The sequence below is a fragment of the Oncorhynchus masou genome, chromosome 6, assembly GCF_036934945.1.
Source record: "Oncorhynchus masou masou isolate Uvic2021 chromosome 6, UVic_Omas_1.1, whole genome shotgun sequence".
Taxonomy (NCBI): domain Eukaryota; kingdom Metazoa; phylum Chordata; class Actinopteri; order Salmoniformes; family Salmonidae; genus Oncorhynchus; species Oncorhynchus masou.
The window spans coordinates 12,175,307-12,199,127 of record NC_088217.1 but is presented as its reverse complement, the minus strand read 5'-3'; the positions used below and the strand labels follow the sequence as shown (position 1 = coordinate 12,199,127).

General features: G+C 42.8%; 1 protein-coding gene across 1 annotated transcript; it reads right to left on the bottom strand.

Annotated features, from left to right (window-relative positions):
* Positions 1–1,376: 1,376 nt before the first annotated feature.
* On the bottom strand, positions 1,377–20,470 carry LOC135541357 (protein-glutamine gamma-glutamyltransferase 2-like). The gene is made up of 13 exons (XM_064967543.1): positions 20,355–20,470; positions 14,588–14,758; positions 13,396–13,647; positions 11,136–11,254; positions 10,545–10,673; positions 8,443–8,635; positions 8,017–8,152; positions 7,821–7,930; positions 7,399–7,641; positions 6,828–7,118; positions 4,318–4,481; positions 3,819–3,952; positions 1,377–2,885 (listed from the first exon to the last, which is right to left on the bottom strand). The coding sequence occupies exons 1-13, from the start codon at positions 20,362–20,364 to the stop codon at positions 2,708–2,710; spliced, it is 2,130 nt and encodes a 709-aa protein (XP_064823615.1). The 5' UTR covers positions 20,365–20,470; the 3' UTR covers positions 1,377–2,707.
* Positions 20,471–23,821: the final 3,351 nt, after the last annotated feature.

Sequence of the window (23,821 nt, the reverse complement as noted above, 5' to 3'; positions counted from 1 at the left end):
GGGAGTGTTGGGTATCATCAGGTGAGTACAGTAGTGCTGCTTAACCCACCTGTTTGTCTGTGTGTCAGCCACACAGGGACGTATGTTTCTACCTGTCGCCTACTGAATCATCCACTTTGTAGGGCGTATCTATTAATCCTCTTCAGGAAAGACATGACAGAACTGGCTTCTGCTGTCACGGTACAATGACAGGCAGTGGATGAACAGCAGGCTACAGAAAGCCAGTAGTTCCTGTTGCATCATTGTTGTAGGCAGGAAGCCAGCCATTGCACCCACTTGAGCGAAATAATGACATCACATCACCGTTCACTTAAACTCTGGCTTGTACTCACTCACACGCACACACACAATGTTAGTTTCCTCTTTTGTTTTCCGGCAAGGTGACGAGTCAGATAATGTAATAGGTGGAAGAGGAAGAACATGTTTTTTTTAATACTCACACACACACACACACACACACACACACACACACACACACACACACACACACACACACACACACACACACACACACACACACACACACACACACACACACACACACACACACACACACACACACACACACACACACACACACACACACACACACACACACACACACACACACACACACACACACACACACACACACACGTGTTTAGAAGCAGACCTGAACTGGGTGCAGTTTTTGGACGTTGCTGTGGATCACAACCTACAGAAGATCAAAGCTCTGATTCAAGGGTCCAGCTAGACGATGAGTGGCAGTGTGTGGGTACGTGTGTATGAGGTGAATGAAAACAAAGAGGTGTGTGAAGAGGACTGGGGGTCTTTTCTCTGACCCTGAGCTCAATGGACTGGGACTTTGTTGAATGTTACTGAAGTGTGTGCTCTCCCTCTTGTGTACACACATGCTCTACATCATTTTAACAGCAGATATATTACATTACTGCAAGACAAATATTTGACAAACAAACATTTTGTTTCATGAGTGCATGAATATGTACAGATTCATTTAGGCTTCATCACTTTTATTTTGTATTTTAGTGGGACATACAGCCAGATGCTTTGTATTTTAGTGGGACATACAGCCAGATGCTTTGTATTTTAGTGGGACATACAGCCAGATGCTTTGTATTTTAGTGGGACATACAGCCAGATGCTGTGTATTTTAGTGGGACATACAGCCAGATGCTTTGTATTTTAGTGGGACATACAGCCAGATGCTGTGTATTTTAGTGGGACATACAGCCAGATGCTGTGTATTTTAGTGGGACATACAGCCAGATGCTGTGTATTTTAGTGGGACATACAGCCAGATGCTAACAGTGGCATAAGCCTGTTTGGAAATCTTTCTTTGAGTGACAGACTTGAATTCTGAAATAACAATAAGTTAATCAGGATATTTATGCAAGTTATGCATTTTATTTTATTTGACAATTTAAAATGCATTAAGAAGCCACACCAGTCAACAATACATGTACCACAATTACATAGACTGTTAGAATTGTTTTCAACAATATACAGTAAGATGTACAGTAGGCCTGAAAATATTTCATCTTCATGTGTGACCGACCGGCTCCGTCCAATGTAGCAAAATATGAAATTGTGTTTTTTACATTGGATAAAAGTAGAGACTCCGAACTAGAAAATGGTATATCAGACACTACAGTTGAGGAACAATGGGAAAGTAATTCTGCTTTGAAGGTTGATTAACTTGCAATCTCACTTTTGAGAAAATGACCCTCCTCAGTACCTAACGTTATATCCTAATTTGACTTTGGTTCAGGTCATGTTAAACACATGCTATATCAAATAAAACCAACATTTGTCACATGCACAGGATCCAGCAGGTGTAGTGGAATATTTACTTGAATAGTGGAGTCTAGCTATTTAGCTAAAAAATTAACCATAATCCCAACTCATAACATTACTATCCTACATGAACCTGCAGGGTAGTAGAACCAACCAGGTTCAATGTTAGCTAGCTAGCTAACATTAGGCTATAACTAGCAATGCAAGTGGTTCTGAGATACAAATTATATTACTACACAGATCATAGCTAACAGTACGCATATAAATTGGTAAATACAGTATAAATTGCAGAACTTATTTCAATTGCAATCAAAGCAAATTTCTGACTAAATTAGGAATTAATAATATCTGAAATTATTCTTCGGAAAGTATTCTAATTCCACTGATTTGAAAACTAGCTCCTCTAGAAAGTGGAGAGCAACATATACTGACCAGCTCATGTTATAGACAGAAGTGCGCTACATGGCAGACCAATCCGAACTCATGTCTCGGCCTGTCCAGCCCTTCCATTATCTCAGCCAATCATGGCTAGCGGGAAGATTCCTGGCTTTTTCAGTGACTAAACCAACTAGGCTCGTAATTTCACAATTTTATTAGTATTTACAGATGGCAAACACATTTGTTATTAAGGAACATGAAAGTTCACATGTTCCAGAAGGCATTTCAGACCAAAGAAAAACAGATGCTGATAAAAAAAAAACGTTTATGTTCAAATCCCTCTCCTGTGAAGTATTGACGCGCAACATATATGAAATATTTATAAATTTACTCTGACACGTCACGACCCACCATTTTAACAGGTCAGGGTCGCGACCCATACTTTAAGAAAGGCTGATATAGGATATAACAGGAAAATACGGTATAAATTGATGAACTTATTTGAGTTATTAGAGTAATTCTCACAAGGGCTTTACTAACAACAGCAGTGGGGGGACAACACCGGTGACGGTTTGATGTACACATTGCAGCTTGCCTTAATGTCCCTGAATTGATCACAGTTGAAGCCGGCCACTAGCTTCTTAGGACCGGGTCTGTATGGAGTGAAGGGCATCTTCACACGCAGTCGTTGCCCTTGTTTTAGGAAAGGAGTTCTGAGGAGACACGTGAAACAAATTATACCTCAAGGAAGCTTTAGATCTCTAAACTTCAACACACAAGGTAGTATAAAATATTTCAGATGGAAAATCCCTAAGCTTTAACCACATGAACAGCCCATGAATGCGTGTACTTTCTAGTTTAGCCAAAAGCTAAATAATCTCTTGTGGACAGACTACGTAACATAAATTGTATTGAATCATCTGTCAAAAGACTGTGATGCCATAACTAACAAGGAACCGTAGTTCCGGTGCTTTGGTGTCCTCACTAGATATCTGGACATATCAGGATGGGGTGGAGGTGGTGCTGAAAGTGTGTGTGTGTGTGTGTGGGGGGGGTTCAAGCAATGATTTCAGACAATGATTTCAAGCAAGCTGAAAGTTTTCAGAAGGGGGGCTTGGCTGAGAGTTTCCGTTTAGGGGACTGGTGACTTCACTAGTCTCATTAGTATCTTTTGTCAAAAAAAAAAATCCTCCAGAACCTAATCAAGCATTTTACACAATTACCTTAGATTTTAGGTCTTGGTTTCTGAGATTAAGCGCTAAATTGCCAACATGACGAGCAAAGTTTCGGTTTGTCATAAATCCTGAATCCATCCCACTTGGCAAAAACTGGGTCCACATCCAGGATTCAAATCTGGACACATTTCACTGGCCACAGACGTCAGTTCAACGTCTAGTTCTGATTTACATTTGGTTGAGTTATCAACTAATGTGAATTAGAAATCAACAAAAACGGTTAAAAGTTGACTTTTTGTAAATCCAATCAGTTTTCCATGTTCATTCATCATCACCACACTGATTTTTTGGGGTTGGAATTACATGGAAACAATGTTGATTCAACCAGTTTTTGCACACTGGGATGGTTTCAGGTTTTATGACAAACTGAAACCTTGCTAGTAAGGACATCAGAGAAATGTCAGGGCCTACCTGGCTTCCATTGTTTCAGTCAGCAAGCCACTGCCAGTCACTGTTATGAAGCAGTCACTTAGACCTTCAGGTAGAGGGTTCTCAAACACAACCTCTGCCGTCATGTCACTATACTGCAATTCAGATCCAATGGCCTAAAAGAGAACACACATTCAAATAAAAGCATTTGCTAAATAGTAAATTATATTGGAACTATCACACTGAATAAACCCCATCTCCAGTTTAATGGCTGTTACTGATATTGGCGTTGTATTTAATAGATCAACTGTTCAGATGACAGTCTAACACTTTAGATTTTCATCTTCACAACACCTTTATTCACAGGCCAACCATTAATATCCTTGCAAATTGCTATTCTCGCTGCTAGTGTGTTTGCCACCTATAAATTAAAATGGTAACCCAAGCGTATGTAAAGACAATCGGGGCTTGTTCACTAATGACCCCAATGAATGTCACTCAGACAAAGTTGAGCTGTTCTGTGGGTTTATGCAGTACTCACTTTGATGGTGAGCGAAGGGCTCTCTGGCACAAGGTCTTTCTCTGTGATGTACACTGCCCCACTCTTGTCCTTGTCTGTGACCACAGCCGAAACCTTGATGCTGTTGCTCTCCCGCATTTTCTCCCCATACACAGAGAAGGGGATGTGGATGGGTATAGTCAGATCTGCCAACAGAGACAATGCATTTGATTGTCAAGGTATCACAAATGCTAACATTCTGTGGTGTCCTCAGTACAACAGTAGCAACCCTAACATTCTGTATCATCCTCAGTACAACGTTAGCAACCCTAACATTCTGTATCATCCTCAGTACAACGTTAGCAACCCTAACATTCTGTATCATCCTCAGTACCACGTTAGCAACCCTAACATTCTGTATCATCCTCAGTACAACGTTAGCAACCCTAACATTCTGTAGCATCCTCAGTACAACATTAGCAACACTAACATTCTGTAGTGTCCTCAGTACCACGTTAGCAACCCTAACATTCTGTAGGGTCCTCAGTACAACGTTAGCAACCCTAACACTCTGTAGCATCCTCAGTACAACATTAGCAACCTGACAGCCATAAGAGTTAGTGTCAGTCGATTTGCTACAACGCTATGGCAGCTATACATGAGACTTTACGGCTTTGTTAAATTGACCAGTTAAACTCTAACTATATGCACTCTTGAAACACACCACCTTGTCTAAATCAATCATTGAGATTGATATACAGTGGGGAGAACAAGTATTCTATACACTGCCGATTTTGCAGGTTTTCCTACTTACAAAGCATGTAGAGGTCTGTAATTGTTATTATAGGTACACTTCAACTGTGAGAGACGGAATCTAAAACAAATATCCAGAACATCACATTGTATGATTTTTAAGTAATTAATTCGCATTTTATTGCATGACGTAAGTATTTGATCACCTACCAACCACTAAGAATTCCGGTTCTCACAGACCTGTTAGTTTTTCTTTAAGAAGCCCTCCTGTTCTCTTCTCATTACCTGTATTAACTGCACCTGTTTGAACTCGTTAACTGTATAAAAGACACCTGTCCACACACTCAATCAAACAGACTCCAACCTCTCCACAATGGCCAAGACCAGAGAGCTATGTAAGGACATCAGGGATAAATTGTAGACCTGCACAAGGCTGGGATGGGCTACAGGACAATAGGCAAGCAGCTTGGTGAGAAGGCAACAACTGTTGGCGCAATTATTAGAAAATGGAAGAAGTTCAAGATGACGGTCAATCACCCTTGGTTTGGGGCTCCATGCAAGGTCTCACCACGTGGGGCATCAATGATCATGAGGAAGGTGAGGGATCACCCCAGAACTACACGCCAGGACCTGGTCAATGACCTGAAGAGAGCTGGGACCACAGTCTCAAAGAAATGCATTAGTAACACACTACGCCGTCATGGATTAAAATCCTGCAGCGCACGCAAGGTCCCCCTGCTCAAGCTAGCGCATGTCCAGGCCCGTCTGAATTTTTCCAATGACCAACTGGATGATCCAGTGGTGGAATGGGAGAAGGTCATGTGGTCTGATGAGACAAAAATTGAGCTTTTTGGTCTAAACTCCACTCACCGTGTTTGGAGGACGAAGAAGGGTGAGTACAACGCCAAGAGCACCATCCCAACCGTGAAGCATGGAGGTGGAAACATATTTATTTGGGGATGCTTTTCTGCAAAGGGGACAGGACGACTGCACCGTATTGAGGGGAGGATGGATGGGGCCATGTATCGCGAGATCTTGGCCAACAACCTCCTTCCCTCAGTAAGAGCATTGAAGATGGGTCGTGGCTGGGTCTTCCAGCATGACATCGACCCGAAACTCACAGCCAGGGCAACTAAGGAGTGGCTCCTCAAGGTCCTGGAGTGGCCTAGCCAGTCTCCAGACCTGAACCCAATAGAAAATCTTTGGAGGGAGCTGAAAGTCCGTATTGCCCAGCAATAGCCCCGAAACCTGAAGGATCTGGAGAAGGTCTGTATGGAGAAGTGGGCCAAAATCCCTGCTGCAGTGTGTGCAAACCTGGTCAAGAACTACAGGAAACGTATGATCTCTGTAATTGCAAACAAAGGTTTCTGTACCAAATTAAGTTCCTGTACCATTATTAAGTTCGGCTTTTCTGATGTATCAAATACTTATGTCATGCAATAAAATGCAAATTAATTACTTAAAAATCATACAATGTGATTTTCTGGATTTTAGATTTTAGATTCCGTCTCTCACAGTTGAAGTGATGATATGATAAAAATTACAGACCTCTACATGCTTTGCAAGTAGGGAAACCTGCAAAATTGGCAGTCTATCAAATACTTGTTCTCCCCACTGTATGTGTCACACCAAGGATGTTGACAAAGAATTATGGTGAATAGCTGCAATGTGCTCTTGGTTTTGTTAAGAGTTTCAGTTCTCTTTGTTCTGTAATGGAAATGCCTCCCTGTGTGCACTACTGTGTTAGTTAAACATTGTAGGTTTACTCATGGAAAGAGTTTGAAACATTTTCACTCTACCTTGGTTGGGAAGGAGCTTCTGTTCTTTCAATTCGGTCTGTATCTGGGAGGATGGGATCCCGTTGTATCTCATGGCCTGAACGTTGACATTGATCACTAGTGTCCGAGTTTCATTGTCGTTGCTGGTCAGTACAAGCTCGAGGTCAATGTCTTTGCCGCTGACCGACTTGGTCAGCTCCACGATCTTCATGGAAACGCCAGGTTTGTCGTCATGGTTCCCGTTTGAATTCTCTTCGGGTATGTTGACTTTTTTCACAGCTTGATTGTACACATCCCTCTCCTTTTCTGTGCCTGTTTGAAATGTGACATTTTGGATGAATACCTGGTGACTCAAGCAGTTGCTCTCACTCACCTGGGAGAATTATCGTGACAGGTGGACACAGCACCTTTCTGACTCATCTCTTAAAAAAGTACAGAACTTTTTCCCAGAACAACCGTAGTTCTCAAATAGATAAAATACACTTATACCCTTATGATAGGCATAGCCCTTGTAACGCTGCATTATTTCTGAAATCAACTGATAACAGTTCAATCTTGATATAGTCAGACTCTCGGTTCATTCAATACCAACCCTCTGCATGTTTATAGTTGGCAGTGATGTCCACTCTCTTGTCGCTGCCCACTGCCTTGGTGCTGATGTTCTGGCCTACGGACACACTGTCCGTTAAGATCTTTTTCTTGGAGCCGTCAGCGAACACCATCCAGGTTACACGGTCGGCGTTGACTTCGGCGAAGACAAAGGGCACATCGTATTTGAGGTCAACGTGACCCTGCAGTATGGCCTTGACTGGAGCAGGGCCACAGCAGTAAACACCTGGGGGAGGAGAAGAGAAAACAACATGAGCGTATAACAGGGAGTTCCCTTCATGTCTCCCAGACCCAGAACACGAACTCAGAACCATCTGCACAATAACACAACATGCAGTACATACAACCTCCAGAAGTGTGTTATTATCTCAGCTGGTGTGAGATGAGATGGAAGTTGGACCGTACCAGTGCTTTTCTCCTGGGGAGTGGGGTCCACAGCCTGCCAGCCATCGTATAAGGAGCCTGCTGAGAGATCGGGCCTTCTCATCCAAGCCTCCACCCACACATGGTAGTTCCTGAGCAGAAACACCAGTCTTCAAAACGTCATGCTATTGGCATCACTCTTCATACTGTAGCCACAATGACCTCACGTTACACTTACCATACACTGTCGGGGCTCTGTTTGGGTCTGACTCCATAGTCGGAGAAGAAGTCGTCAATTGTCAGGTTTTTGTCTGTGTCGTGGGCTGACTGGAAGTTGGTAACCACTCGACATGGGATTCCCAAACACCTCAGTACTGACATGGAAATACATTTCAGGCATACTGGTTAACTAAAACAACACGTTCAAAGCATATTTGTTAACTAAAATAAACACATCCAAGGCATTGACACCAGCCTCTCTCCTCTGGTCAGAGGTGAATCAGACACAAATGATATCAGCTGTGGGTCATCTTGCCATCCCTCTCAAAAACCAATCACAGCCCTGGGTCTGAGCGCATGCAATAGTCAGTGCTATTTAAATAACATTGTATTGATTGATTGACTAAAATAATAATTGAAGAGAGATTGGACAGTGATAGCCTACCTGTGCACATTACAGCATTGTATTGATTGATTGCGAACACCCAACACTGGCCATACTTGACTGGATTACCACCATATTTGAGCCACCTCCTTAGTACCTCCACACTGCCGTTCCAGTGAGTGGGGGACATGCCACCATCGTATTGACCATCCCACCGCCCCATCAGGACACCTCCGTCATCGTTAGCGTTGATCTGGGCAAGGAAAATAATGTTCAAATTAGATTCCAGAACTGGCTGAGTTAATGTGTTTTTGTACAATCTAAAATGGAGTTGCTTTCCTGGATCTAGATTGAGCATAGCCTTGGACTAAAAAGCATGTTCAGTGTGGAAAGTTACTTTTAGTCCAGGACTAGATTTAATCTGGGTCCAGGAAACCAGTCCTATATGTGTAACAACACCTTAATTAGTGGCACTGGACCCATTTATAGTGAACAGGGCCAGATGATGTTCCAGAAATGAACCAATGGATTTTCTTGTGCTGTTGAAACAGAACTATGAGCTGATGATGATTTAAAGAACGTCACTGTTACTAGTGGGGTTCAATAATGTTGTCACGGCTACTAGTGGGGTACAATAATGTTGTCACGGCTAATAGTGGGGTTCAATAATGTTGTCACGAGTGGGATTCATTAATGTTGTCACTGACTACTTTGGTTCAATAATGTTGTCACTGTTACTAGTGGGGTTCAATAATGTTGTCACTGTTACTAGTGGGGTTCAATAATGTTGTCACTGTTACTAGTGGGGTTCAATAATATTGTCACTGTTACTAGTGGGGTTCATTAATGTTGTCTCTGTTATTAGTGGGGTCCAATAATGTTGTCATGGTTACGAGTGGGATTCATTAATGTTGTCACTGACTACTTTGGTTCAATAATGTTGTCACTGTTACTAGCAGGGGTCAATAATATTGTCACTGTTACTAGTGGTGGTCAATAATATTGTCAATGTTAAATCAATAATGTTGGCATTAGCTAGGCTTTCCATCCAATTGACAACAGATATTATTGCACATTTTTTAAATCATAAAAGCATAAAAACAATATGCGCGCATTTTACCACCAGTGATGTGTTTCCATTAAATTGACTTTTCTTTCAGATAAGAGGCTGTGTGTGATGAGATAAAAAAAATGTATGCTGTTTAATTCATTGTGACTCGTTTCAAGAAACTCGGTGCATGTCGCACGTCACTACTTCACAGGAGCAGCATTTCAACGTAAACATAATTTGTTTTTATCAAAATACGTTTTTTTTGGGCAGAAATTACTTCTAGAACATGTGAACTTTCATGTGCCTTAATTAGAAACTTGTATTCCATCCATAAATACAAATAAAATTGTTAAATTACGAGCCCAGTTGGTTTAGCCATGGAAAAAGTCAGGAACCTTCACACTAGCCATGATGGGCTTAAATAATATATGGGCTGGACCTGAGTTTGGATTGGTCTGCCATGTAGCATGCTTCTGTCTATGACATGAGCTGTTCAGAATGTGTTGACAGTCATTTCTACTGCGCCGTTTTTGATAGATATAATGTTAGCCTTTGAGAACTACAAATCTCAACAACATTGATGTCCTGACTTTATCAGGCACTATTGACAGGTCAGTAGGAAAAGTGATTTGAATCAGAAATCCATTTGCATTGCTAATTATTACCTATTTTTAGCTAGCTAACATTGAACCTATTTTGTTAGCTTTAGCTACCTGCAGATTCATTCTACAGCTATGACAATGTTTGTATTGTTAGTAGTTTGAGTTATGCTAGTGCATTGTTTAGCAAGCCACCTAGCTAGCTACATGTCTAACCAAAGTCCCCACTTCGGCCAGATTATTACATGACCCATCAAATTAGCAGGTGTGTCTGGGGGTGATTATGGCCATCAATTGTATTTAATGAACATGTGTGTAATGTAGTCTGTGTGTACCTTCGTAAAGTTGACTGCCACATTTTCCATCAGCACTTTCATGAAATGTCATAAAATGTTTTATCTGACATGTACTTTACTTCCATAAAAAGGTTGGATGGAAACCTGTTTACTGTTACGAGTGGGGTTCAATAATGTTGTCACTGTTACTAGTGTGGGTCAGATCTCCAATCTTACCATGGCACTGACCACCCTACTGACATAGATGGGGTTACAACGAGCAGAGAAGTCCTTGGCGGGGTCACTCAGACACTTGGGATTCACGTCAAGCAGCTTCAGGCAAATGTCCACTATATCGTCTTCAAACTGGAGAAATAATACATTAGGGCAGGTTAGCTAGCAACCTACAACAATTTATAAAATGTCTTGTCTATACTAACTTACAATTTAGTCACTTAATTAACAGACGCTCTTATCCAGAGTGACTTACAGTATTGAGTGGATACATGTTCGTATTGGTCTTCCGCAGTAATCGAAACCCACAACCCTTGAGTTGCAAGAGCCATGCTTTACCAATGGAGCCACACAGGACTCTAGCCAGTCATGTAGACTAAGATAACGTGTGACACGTGAGGTTGGTTTCCTGGACAACAGATTAGTCCTGCACTTCTCCAAAGTAAAAATAATTTTGGATGGAGATTCTCCATTGAGTTTCCTTTTTAGTTGAGGAATATATTTAATCTGTATCCAGGAAACAAGCCCTATATGTTATGAGCAGCGAGCTTGTACTTTTCAACGGTACAATACTGTTTTGTTTGTTCTGTGTACCTGTCCGAAGTTCCACGCCATAGAGCTGATGTATTTGTCAGAACCTTTGTACACCAGGCCTTGTTCTCTCATCACATACTCCTGCCTCTCCTCCTCCTCAGGTAGATGCACCCAGTCCTCTACAGCCCGCAACAAAATACAGCCGTTTTAAAACATCAATTATAAGAATTTGTTCCACTGACTTGAATGGTTGAATAAAGGATAAATAAAAATACATTGTTATTTGTTATTATTAAATGAAAGGGTATCTGGACAATGTTTTAATTGCGAGTTACTTTAACACGTTGCCATGCTGTTACTGTGTTATGACCACTGTCTTCCATGCTAGAATGTAGAGTTACCAAGCTGTGTAACCAGGATGTTACCAGGCTGTTACCAGGATGTTAGCAGGCTGTTACTGTGTTATGACCACTGTCTCCCATGCTAGAATGTAGAGTTACCAAGCTGTGTAACCAGGATATTACCAGGCTGTTACCAGGATGTTAGCAGGCTGTTACTGTGTTATGACCACTGTCTCCCATGCTAGAATGTAGAGTTACCAAGCTGTGTAACCAGGATGTTACCAGGCTGTTACCAGGATGTTAGCAGGCTGTTACTGTGTTATGACCACTGTCTCCCATGCTAGAATGTAGAGTTACCAAGCTGTGTAACCAGGATGTTACCAGGCTGTTACCAGGATGTTAGCAGGAGGCTGTTACTGTGTTATGACCACTGTCTCCCATGCTAGAATGTAGAGTTACCAAGCTGTGTAACCAGGATATTACCAGGCTGTTACCAGGATGTTAGCAGGCTGTTACTGTGTTATGACCACTGTCTCCCATGCTAGAATGTAGAGTTACCAAGCTGTGTAACCAGGATGTTACCAGGCTGTTACCAGGATGTTAGCAGGCTGTTACTGTGTTATGACCACTGTCTCCCATGCTAGAATGTAGAGTTACCAAGCTGTGTAACCAGGATGTTACCAGGCTGTTACCAGGATGTTAGCAGGATGATACCAGACTGTATTATCAGGATGTTAGCAGGCTGTTACCAGGAAGTGTTACCAGGCTGTGCTACCAAGCTGTGCTAATAGGTTGTGCTACCAAGCAGTGCTAATAGGTTGTGCTACCAAGCAGTGCTAATAGGCTGTGATACCAGGCTGTGCTACCAAGCTGTGCTAATAGGCCGTGCTACCAAGCTGTGCTAATAGGTTGTGCTACCAAGCAGTGCTAATAGGTTGTGCTACCAAGCAGTGCTAATAGGCTGTGATACCAGGCTGTGCTACCAAGCTGTGCTAATAGGCCGTGCTACCAAGCTGTGCTAATAGGTTGTGCTATCAAGCAGTGCTAATAGGTTGTGCTTCCAAGCAGTGCTAATAGGCTGTGATACCAGGCTGTGCTACCAAGCTGTGCTAATAGGCTGTGATACCAGGCTGTGCTACCAAGCTGTGCTAATAGGCCGTGCTACCAAGCAGTGCTAATAGGCTGTGATACCAGGCTGTGCTACCAAGCTGTGCTAATAGGCCGTGCTACCAAGCTGTGCTAATAGGTTGTGCTACCAAGCAGTGCTAATAGGTTGTGCTTCCAAGCAGTGCTAATAGGCTGTGATACCAGGCTGTGCTACCAAGCTGTGCTAATAGGCCGTGCTACCAAGCTGTGCTAATAGGCCGTGCTACCAAGCTGTGCTAATAGGCTATGCTACCAAGCTGTGCTAATAGGCCGTGCTACCAAGCTGTGCTAATAGGCTATGCTACCAAGCTGTGCTAATAGGCTGTGCTACCAGGCTGTGCTACCAGGCTGTGCTAATTGGCCGTGCTACCAATGAACTCATCACATGGTTTCAACAGCAATGCAACCATTTTGATATTAGAGAACAGCATTCATAACCACAGGTTGTTATTCATATAATGTGGCTCTGTATGTTGTGGCCCATTGTTTGTATCTGTGTGTATTATGTCCCAAAACAGTTATGAGGAGTCTTTCCAACCCATACAGAGATATGGGTTACAAAAATCTCTGTAAAATTAGCCATTTCCAGCTGTTAAACTGATAAGAACATTCAGGAATGCAGCATTTGACACCCCCTGGATACTGTATCAAATGACTGTGTGTTACCATGGCTGTATTGATGCATTCACCACATTTGTTGTCCTTTATGTGATTAAAAAGATTAATTTATCACAGTTCTAGTTAAAATTTGTAGGAATGCTTTATACTTCATTATATGTCCCAGAATGCCCCATGTGGGATAATAAAGTTGTTTTGAATTGAATTGTCTTTACCTTGGCACCAGGGATTAAACAGCAGAAGGAACTTTCCCAGACTGCTGCCCATTGAGGCGGTGGCGCTGGTCTTTAAAGACAGGCTGTACTCTCCCACTGGGGCGTCTGCTGGGCTGGTGATGTCCAGGGTGATTGAACCCACCGGGAGCCCTGAGCCCTGGTGAACCTTGACCTTCCAGGATGAACACTTCCAACGGCCTTCAGGTAGCCCGAACACTGACCTGGTCCCCAATGCCTCTGAAGGCTGGGGCCCTGGATGGAGAAGGAAGGATGTTGTGGGTTGTATCCAGTAGGAATTAAATTGATGTAAACTTTCAGAAACAGTGATGTACTATACACTGGGAGTACAAAACATTAGGAACACCTTCCTAATATTGAGTTCTCCCCATATGCCCTCAGATCAGCCTCAATTCGTTGGGGCATGAACACTACATGGCGTCGAAAACGTTCCTCAGTGATTCTGGTCCATGTTAACGCCAATGCTTCTCACTGTTGTGGATGTCCTTTGGGTGGTGAACCATTCTTGAATCACATGGGAAACTGTTGAGTGTGAAAAACCCAGCAGCATTGCAGTTCTTGACACACTCAAACCGGTGCGCTTGTCACATACTACCATACCCTGTTAAAAGGCAGTTAAATCTTTTGTCTTGCCCATTCACCCTCTGAATGGCACACATACACAAACCATGTCTCAGTTGTCTCAAGGCTTAAAAATCCTTCTTTAACCCGTCTCCTCCCTTTCATCTACACAGATTGAAGTGGATTCAATAAGGGATCATAGTGTAGCGGTATTCATGGAAAGAGCAGGTGTTCCTAATGTTTTATACTCTGTGTATTTGTCCAATAAGATTCACATTTTCTGTCAGAGTAACTTTGATGTCAGGAGTACAGTATATATACAGTACAAGTGGAGGTATCTCAAATCCTGTCAGTGGTGCAATTCAGTCTTTAGATAATATTGAATTGACCTCAACTCAGCTATCTACAACACATACAAGGATTAGTTTTAATATCTTTAGTACTGCATGTGTCTGTCTTGTCAAAGGGGACTAACATTGGGCCTGTTTCCTTGCCCTAGCCTAGATTCATCCTAGTGTGTTTTAGTCCAGGACTAACATAATCTGGGAAACAAATACAAAGTGCCCTAATAAATAGCAGAGATAAATAAAATGTTATATTCTAGATAGCTCACCTGTCTCCACCGTCAGCTCCAGTAAGTCTGTTGTGGATCTGAAGGAGCCATGGAAGTCAAAGGTGACCAGGAAGGACTGGCCTCTCCTGACTATCAGTCTATTCACTGAGATGTCATTGGTTTTGTGGGCTGTGTTGTTCTTCTCACAGTGAAGCTCTACTTTACCAACGTCTTCAAGAAAGAAAGAAAGAAATGTATAAATATATTTTTCATTTGAAACTGAATTATCCTTTAGCCAAAATCCATATTTTAAATTTTCCTGATTATTACAACTTTTTTTTCTTCTAGTGTGGGTGTCTGTTTCTGGGGTTGACGTTGTCTTGCCCAATGTTTGTCACATTTATGCCTGACAGCAACATAGCAGAAACAGACTGTCAGTTGGGCTAGTTTAGATCACTGGATAGAGAAAACACTTGTAGCCTATCACCATACATAAGGCATGTAGTAACTTGACAAGGAATGCCCACACGCAACGCAATATTACGCTCCTTGACTTTCCACGTAATAAAAGGCGCACAGCCATGTACAAACAAACACGGCAAAGTGATACAGCCACATGAATAGTAATCATGCTATACTGCAGGTAAGTACATATTCTATGTAATTATTTATGTAGTGTCTACACTATAACAATTCTTCCCCTTAATTTCAATCCTCCTGTGAGAAAAGAACATAAGATAACCACATCAGTGTTTTCTTTTCAACACTTTAGAACTTCTGCTAGTGTAATGGCCATCTCCATTCCTTGAGATAGTTGCTATGCTCTCTTGAATGTCAGTGTGGCTTCCCCCAGCAGACTGTATGCTGTCCTCATTAATGCCACAGATTAACCTGTCACGGAGCATGTCCTCTAACATGGCCCCAAACTCACAATGTTCAGAGAGCTCACATAATTAAGCAACAAAGTTAGCAACAGACAGACCTGTTTTCTGAGAATGGCAGTTCAATTTGAACCTCTGGACAATCACTGAAGGCTTTGCATTGTGGTGAGTCTGAACAAGAGCAACTAGATCCACAAAAGGAATTTCTCCCGGTTGCTGTGGTGTAGCCAAATTCCTCATTAGCTAGTAGGTTTTAGTCCCACACACGCTCAGGAGAATAGAGCACTGTTAAGCCTCATCTCTAATTCTATTTGCCAAGAAAAAGGTATCCCAACCTTTCCACATTTTAGTCCTCGTTGTCTTCCACAAACTCAGTGATAGTCCCAAACATTGCCATTATAAAGCCAAAAAGGTCCTTGATCCTTGTTAGCGTTTTCCACATGCCGCTGGTTGTCACCGATGAAGTTGCCCTCTAGCGGCGGCTGCTCTCCAATGCTCATTTACTCACTGCTTTAGCACACTCTGCTAACCCTGATGTCCTTGACGTGTCTGAATCCTGGCTCAGGAAGGCCACCAAAAATTCTGAGATTTCCATACCCAACTATAACATTTTCCGTCAAGATAGAACTGCCAAAGGGGGAGGAGTTGCAGTCTATTGCAGAGATAGCCTGCAAAGTAATGTCATACTTTCCAGGTCCATACCCAAACAGTTCGAACTACTAATCTTAAAAATTACTCTCTCCAGAAATAAGTCTCACTGTTGCCGCCTGCTACCGACCCCCCTCAGCTCCCAGCTGTGCCCTGGAATTGATCGCCCCCCATCTAGCTTCAGAGTTTGTTCTGTTAGGTGACTAAACTGGGATATGCTTAACACCCCGGCAGTCCTACAATCTAAGCTAGATGCCCTCAATCTCACACAAATCATCAAGGAACACACCAGATTCAACCCTAAATATGTAAACAAGGGCACCCTCATAGACGTTATCCTGACCAACTGGCCCTCCATATACACCTCCGCCATCTTCAACCAGGATCTCAGCAATCACTGCCTCATTGCCTGTATCCGCTACGGAGCTGCAGTCAAACGACCACCCCTCATCACTGTCAAACGCTCCCTAAAACACTTCTGTGAGCAGGCCTTTCTAATCGAACTGGCCCGGGTATCCTGGAAGGACATTGACCTCATCCCGTCAGTTGAGGATGCCTGGTCATTCTTTAAAAGTAACTTCCTCACCATTTTAGATAAGCATGCTCCGTTCAAAAAATGCAGAACTAAGAACAGATATAGCCCTTGGTTCACTCCAGACCTGACTGCCCTCGACCAGCACAAAAACATCCTGTGGCGGACTGCAATAGCATCGAATAGTCCCCGTGATATGCAACTGTTCAGGGAAGTCAGGAACCAATACACGCAGTCAGTCAGGAAAGCTAAGGCCAGCTTCTTCAGGCAGAAATTTGCATCCTGTAGCTCCAACTCCAAAAAGTTCTGGGACACTGTGAAGTCCATGGAGAACAAGAGCACCTCCTCCCAGCTGCCCACTGCACTGAGGCTAGGTAACACGGTCACCACCGATAAATCCATGATTATCGAAAACTTCAACAAGCATCTCTGAACGGCTGGCCATGCCTTCCGCCTGGCTACTCCAACCTCGGCCAACAGCTCCGGCACCCCACAGCTCCTCGCCCAAGCCTCTCCAGGTTCTCCTTTACCCATATCCAGACAGCAGATGTTCTGAAAGAGCTGCAAAACCTGGACCCGTACAAATCAGCTGGGCTTGACAATCTGGACCCTCTATTTCTGAAACTATCCACCGCCATTGTCGCAACCCCTATTACCAGCCTGTTCAACCTCTCTTTCATATCGTCTGAGATCCCCAACGATTGGAAAGCTGCCGCAGTCATCCCCATCTTCAAAGGGGGAGATGCCCTGGACCCAAACTGTTACAGACCTATATCCATCCTGCCCTGCCTATCTAAGGTCTTCGAAAGCCAAGTCAACAAACAGGTCACTGACCATCTCGAATCACACCGTACCTTCTCCGCTGTGCAATCTGGTTTCAGAGCCGGTCACGGGTGCACCTCAGCCAAGCTCAAGGTACTAAACAATATCATAACGGCCATCGATAAAAGACAGTACTGTGCAGCCGTCTTCATCGACCTTGCCAAGGCTTTCGACTCTGTCAATCACCATATTCTTATCGGCAGACTCAGTAGCCTTGGTTTTTCTGATGACTGCCTTGCCTGGTTCACCAACTACTTTACAGACAGAGTGCAGTGTGTCAAATCGGAGGGCATGCTGTCCGGTCCTCTGGCAGTCTCTATGGGGGTGCCACAGGGTTCAATTCTCGGGCCGACTCTTTTTTCTGTATATATCAATGATGTTGCTCTTGCTGCAGGCGATTCCCTGATCCACCTCTACGCAGACGACACCATTCTATATACTTCCGGCCCGTCCTTGGACACTGTGCTATCTAACCTCCAAACAAGCTTCAATGCCATACAACACTCCTTCCGTGGCCTCCAACTGCTCTTAAACGCTAGTAAAACCAAATGCATGCTTTTCAACCGTTCGGTGCCTGCACCCGCACGCCTGACTAGTATCACCACCCTGGATGGTTCCGACCTTGAATATGTGGACATCTATAAGTACCTAGGTGTCTGGCTAGACTGTAAACTCTCCTTCCAGACTCATATCAAACATCTCCAATCGAAAATCAAATCTAGAGTCGGCTTTCTATTCCACAACAAAGCCTCCTTCACTCACGCCGCCAAACTTACCCTAGTAAAACTGACTATCCTACCGATCCTCGACTTCGGCGACGTCATCTACAAAATAGCTTCCAACACTCTACTCAGCAAACTGGATGCAGTTTATCACAGTGCCATCCATTTTGTCACTAAAGCACCTTATACCACCCACCACTGCGACTTGTATGCTCTAGTCGGCTGGCCCTCACTACATATTCGTCGCCAGACCCACTGGTTCCAGATCATCTACAAGTCCATGCTAGGTAAAGCTCCGCCTTATCTCAGTTCACTGGTCACGATGGCAACACCCACCCGTAGCACGCGCTCCAGCAGGTGTATCTCACTGATCATCCCTAAAGCCAACACCTCATTTGGCCGCCTTTCGTTCCAGTTCTCTGCTGCCTGTGACTGGAACGAATTGCAAAAATCGCTGAAGTTGGAGACTTTTATCTCCCTCACCAACTTCAAACATCTGCTATCTGAGCAGCTAACCGATCGCTGCAGCTGTACATAGTCTTATCGGTAAATAGCCCACCCAATTTTACCTACCTCATCCCCATACTGTTTTTATTTATTTACTTTTCTGCTCTTTTGCACACCAATATCTCTACCTGTACATGACCATCTGATCATTTATCACTCCAGTGTTAATCTGCAAAATTGTAATTATTTGCCTACCTCCTCATGCCTTTTGCACACAATGTATATAGACTCTTTTTTTTCCTCTACTGTGTTATTGACTTGTTTATTGTTTACTCCATGTGTAACTCTGTGTTGTCTGTTCACACTGCTATGCTTTATCTTGGCCAGGTCGCAGTTGCAAATGAGAACTTGTTCTCAACTAGCCTACCTGGTTAAATCAAGGTGAAATAAAAAACTTAAAAAATTAAGCTGTACATGTATATTAAGCCGATCAAGTATTATCCTCGTTGCCAAAAATATGTAGTAACTTGACAAGGAATGCCCACACGTAATTCAATATGTTTTTCCTTTGGTAGAGTTGCATTGAACAGGTACAACTCTGGGTGATGACATCAACGGGGAAAGGTCACGGTCAAGGCCAATGCCAATAATAACCATGAACACATGAAGAGTAATCATGCTATACTGCAGGTAAGTACAATAACATATTCCATGTAATTATTTACAAGTCTCTACACTTTAACAATGCAGAAACAAATAGGCAAAAGACCATAGACTTAGGAATTAGAATTGAATATGTTCTCTATGTAAAAGGCAGCCTTGGGCCAGTATGAAATGCTATGAGGAACCTATGACAATAATTCAAATGAAATATGTTAGAAGATTAGTGATGAAAACAGCCCCTTAAAGGCAGGGAGAATCCCCCCCAAAAGCAAGCCTATATATTGCACAGGTAACACATTATAGTAAACGTGTCACATTATAGTAAACTACAGTATACCTGTATTCAAATACTGTATGTACACCCAAGCAAGGGCACTGCGTTCATCCACCTCTGGCCTGCTCGCCTCCCTACCATTGAGGAAGTACAGTTCCCGCTCAGCCCAGTCAAAACTGTTCGCTGCTCTGGCCCCCCAATGGTGGAACAAACTCCCTCACGACGCCAGGACAGCGGAGTCAATCACCACCTTCCAGAAACACCTGAAACCCCACCTCTTCAAGGAATACCTAGGATAGGATAAGTAATCCTTCTCACCCCCCCTTAATGATTTAGATGCACTATTGTAAAGTGGCTGTTCCACTGGATGTCAGAAGGTGAATTCACCAATTTGTAAGTCGCTCTGGATAAGAGCGTCTGCTAAATGACTTAAATGTAAATGTTAAATGTATGTACAAAGACAGCAGCAGATCTTCAAGTCCAGCTGTAACATTTGCTGATCTGCCCCTATCTGTAAATATTTATATAATTTGCTGACGTGTTATCTATGCAATACACTACAGGCCAACTTTGCATATTTTCTCTAATGGCTCATGAATAATAAAAGCTGTCAGAAATCATATTAATTTAACAGATGAACAAACACCAACAAGGATGATCTTCCTTTGTAAGAAAATGTTCCATTCTACAAGTCAAGTCACCCAATTACCCATTCACTGTACTATACTACCCTCTGTCACTAAACATGACATAGGCTACCTTGACAATGCAATATCCACATTTTTCAGCATCTGAATGTGATCAAAAATCTTGCAATGAGCAGTGTTAATTGACTTACCAAAACCCATTGAAGCTGTCTCTCACGTGGTTGTGTTGGTAAGTGGATTGAGTTGCTTGTTGTAGTACTGCAGTAGTGTAAGTAATGAAAGGATGCCAGGGCTTTTAAAGGGAGCCCTACCCGTGTCATAAGAATGTCTCAAACATCACACAGAAAAATACACACCCTTTCACTAGAATGGTCTTCCTGGTTCCTCCCCTGTGTGTTGGTAACAATAGCTAGTTTACATTTTTGGGCAAGTGATCATAATCTTCATGCCTTTCAGACCTTAATGTCAGTTGCACAGACTACAGCAGGTGTAAACAGTACAGTAAAATGCTTGCTTGCAAGCTCTTCCTCAACGTTGCAGTAATACTATGTCATGTGAAATAAATACACACGAGAAATGAAAAAAGGTACACAAGAATGAAGGAAATACACAAGAATATATTGACAAGTAGAATATATCGACATGGATAATATATTGACAAGTAGAATATATTGACATGGATAATATATTGATTTCTATGCAGGGCAAATTATACATCAAATATTAATATGACCATCACTCCACTGTGTACACCCATCACTCCCCTGTGTACACCCATCACTCCACTGTGTACACCCATCACTCCCCTGTGTACACCCATCACTCCACTGTGTACACCCATCACTCCCCTGTGTACAGGGCATTTGGAAAGTATTCACTTTTTCCACATTTTTTTACATTACAGCTTTATTCTAAAATGTATTAAATAGTATTTTTTTTTATCTCATCAATCAACGCACAATGTCCCATAATGACAAAGCAAAAAAAGGTTTTCAAAAAAGTATAAATAAATAAAAACTTAAATATCAAATTTACATAAGTATTCAGACCCTTTACTCGGTACTTTGTTGAAACACCTTTGGGAGTGATTACAGCCTCAAGTCTTCTTGGGTATGACGCTACAAGCTTGGCACACCTGTATTTGGAGAGTTTCTCCCATTATTCTCTGCAGATCCTCTTAAAACGTCTTAGGGATCAAATCCCGTTAACAGGTTCGATTTGACAACATCCGGTGAAATGGCAGAGCACCAAATTCAAATTAAATTATTAGAAATATTTAACTTTCATACAATCACAAGTGCAGTACACCAAATTGAAGCTTACCTTCTTGTTAATCGAGCCACCGTGTCAGATTTCAGAGTGCTGCAGAACTCTGGAGCTCTGTCAGAGTGACCATCGGGTTCTTGGTCACCTCCCCGACCAAGGCCCTTCTACCTACCCCGATTGCTTAGTTTGGCCGGGTGGCCAGCTCTAAGAAGAGTCTTGGTGGTTCCAAACTTTTTCCATTTAAGAATGATGGAGGCCACTGTGTTCTTGGGGACCTTCAATGCTGCAGAAATGTTTTGGTACCCTTCCCCAGGTCTTTGCCTTGACACAATTCTGTCTCAGAGCTCTACGGAACAATTCCTCATAGTTTGGTTTTTGCTCTGACACGCAATGTTATCTGTGGCACCTTATATAGACCTGTGTGTGCCTTTCCAAATAACTTCCAATCAATTGAATTTACCACAGGTGGACTCAAATCAAGTTGTAAAAATGTATCAAGGATGATCAATGGAAACAGGATGCACCTGAGTTAAATGTAGAGCCTCATAGCAAAGGGTCTGATTTTTTTTATGTTTATTTGCAAAAAATCTAAAAACCTTTTTTCGCTTTGTCTTTATGGGGTATTGTATGTAGATTGATGTGGGGGGAAATGATGTAATCAATTTCAGAATAAGGCTGTAAAGTAACAAAATGTGAAAACGTCGAGGGGTTTCCGAAGGCACTGCTGCGATGGCAATGCAATCATTTAAGATTTAAAGGTACTTTATTCCCCAGTTAACAGTTTTCAACTCCTTTTGAATTGGCTTTTATCATACAGTATTTATATTTATTTTTTTCTAGTATTTATATATTTTTACAATATTGTTCTGATTTATCTCTCTGGTAAAACGTTTTTTTAAAGTACTTTAAACATTAAAGCTACTTTGTTCTCATCTCTCTGGTTTCTACTTTTATTCACCAGTAAGCAGTGTCACATTCCATCATCCAGGTTGCTCAAGACATCTTATTTCCCCGTCTCTGACTAATGTGATTACACCTTTTTACTGCACCTTTTTTTCACTGGTTTTTCTTGATTATAAATGTCAGTTCATCTACTTTTCTGCTTCTTGATGATTTCATGAAGGGAGTTTTGCTGCTCGGGACCATTGCGAAAGTCTCATGTGGGAGAGGTAGGCAAACTTCTGACTAAATGAACAAGGGGGAAACATTGTCTGTTAGCAAGTTTTTGTTCCAACCCAACACTAACACATCTGATTCAAATGATCCGACTTCTCATGCGATTCAATCCAGAGTAGTTAGGAACTGGTGTGTTAGTGCTGGGCTGGAATAAAATCCTGCGTACATGGCTCTCCAAGACCAGGCTCTTGGCCATCTGCCCTGTTCTTGACATGCAGCTCTGGTCACGCATCCCCCATCCTCGCCCTCCTTGCCTGCGCCCTCATGGCCGTGTTCTGCCTCACTTCCACCCTGCCCTTCACCCCACGGCTACAATGCCCCAGACAGGTGCTGTATCTCTGGGCGTGGGCTCCCCAGTGCCAGGTACATAGCTGGGAGTCACGCTCCTGCCAGTGGAAGAGGAAGAGCTGCCGGGTGCTCGTCCTCTGTCCCCAGCGCATGGCGGTTCTCAGAGCTGTCATGCCCTCAGCGTCCTCCAGTTGGTGTGGGGCACCAGTAGCTCCTGGATGGACTGCAACTGGCCCTCGGTGGCGACCACGTGGAGGGCCCCGCGCCCCGGGGGAGTCTGGCCCTTAACATTGGCCCCTACAAAGATAACAGGGTCAAGTTCGTTAGGCAGACAGAAAGAAAACGGACTGAAACAAGGATACTGGCTTCACTTTTGATTTCTTCTGCCAAATGTTTTCCGTGACCAAATGAACATGACAGAGATATTGCCAGCGTACCGGGAAAAACACTGTATCTACAAAAAGTTACATCTTCAAGAATTAAAAATAATAAATTGTTTAAAATAATAAACCGTTCGACACAGCAGGCATGTGTCCATAGTGGGTCTTTCAGCAAGTCTGGTAAAGAAATGCAGTATTGCTATTAGGTGATGATGGTTTTTAACCTTTATTTAACTAGGCAAGTCAGTTAAGAACAAATCCTTATTTACAATGACGGCCTACCCCGGCAAAATCCCTAACCCGGACGACGCTGGGCCAATTGTGCGCCGCCCTATGGTACTTCCAATCACGGCAGGTTGTGATACAGCCTGGGATCGAACCAGGGTCTGTAGTGACACCTCTTGCACTGAGATGCAGTGCCTTAGACCACTGAACCACTCAGAACCTTACTTTTTTTTACTATGATCAATAATGACCTGAGACATAGAGAGTCTCTGTGTAGGACTGTTGTAAACTATTCTAGGTTCTTCTTTCATGCCACATCACCT

Excerpts from the sequence above, each read along its gene's own strand:
- LOC135541357 (XM_064967543.1), bottom strand. Across the intron at positions 7,642-7,820 it reads TCCCCAGGAGAAAAGCACTG|GTGTTTACTGCTGTGGCCCT; the intron begins GTACGGTCCAAC and ends CTCCTCCCCCAG. Across the intron at positions 3,953-4,317 it reads GCCCTTCGCTCACCATCAAA|GCCATTGGATCTGAATTGCA; the intron begins GTGAGTACTGCA and ends GTTCTCTTTTAG.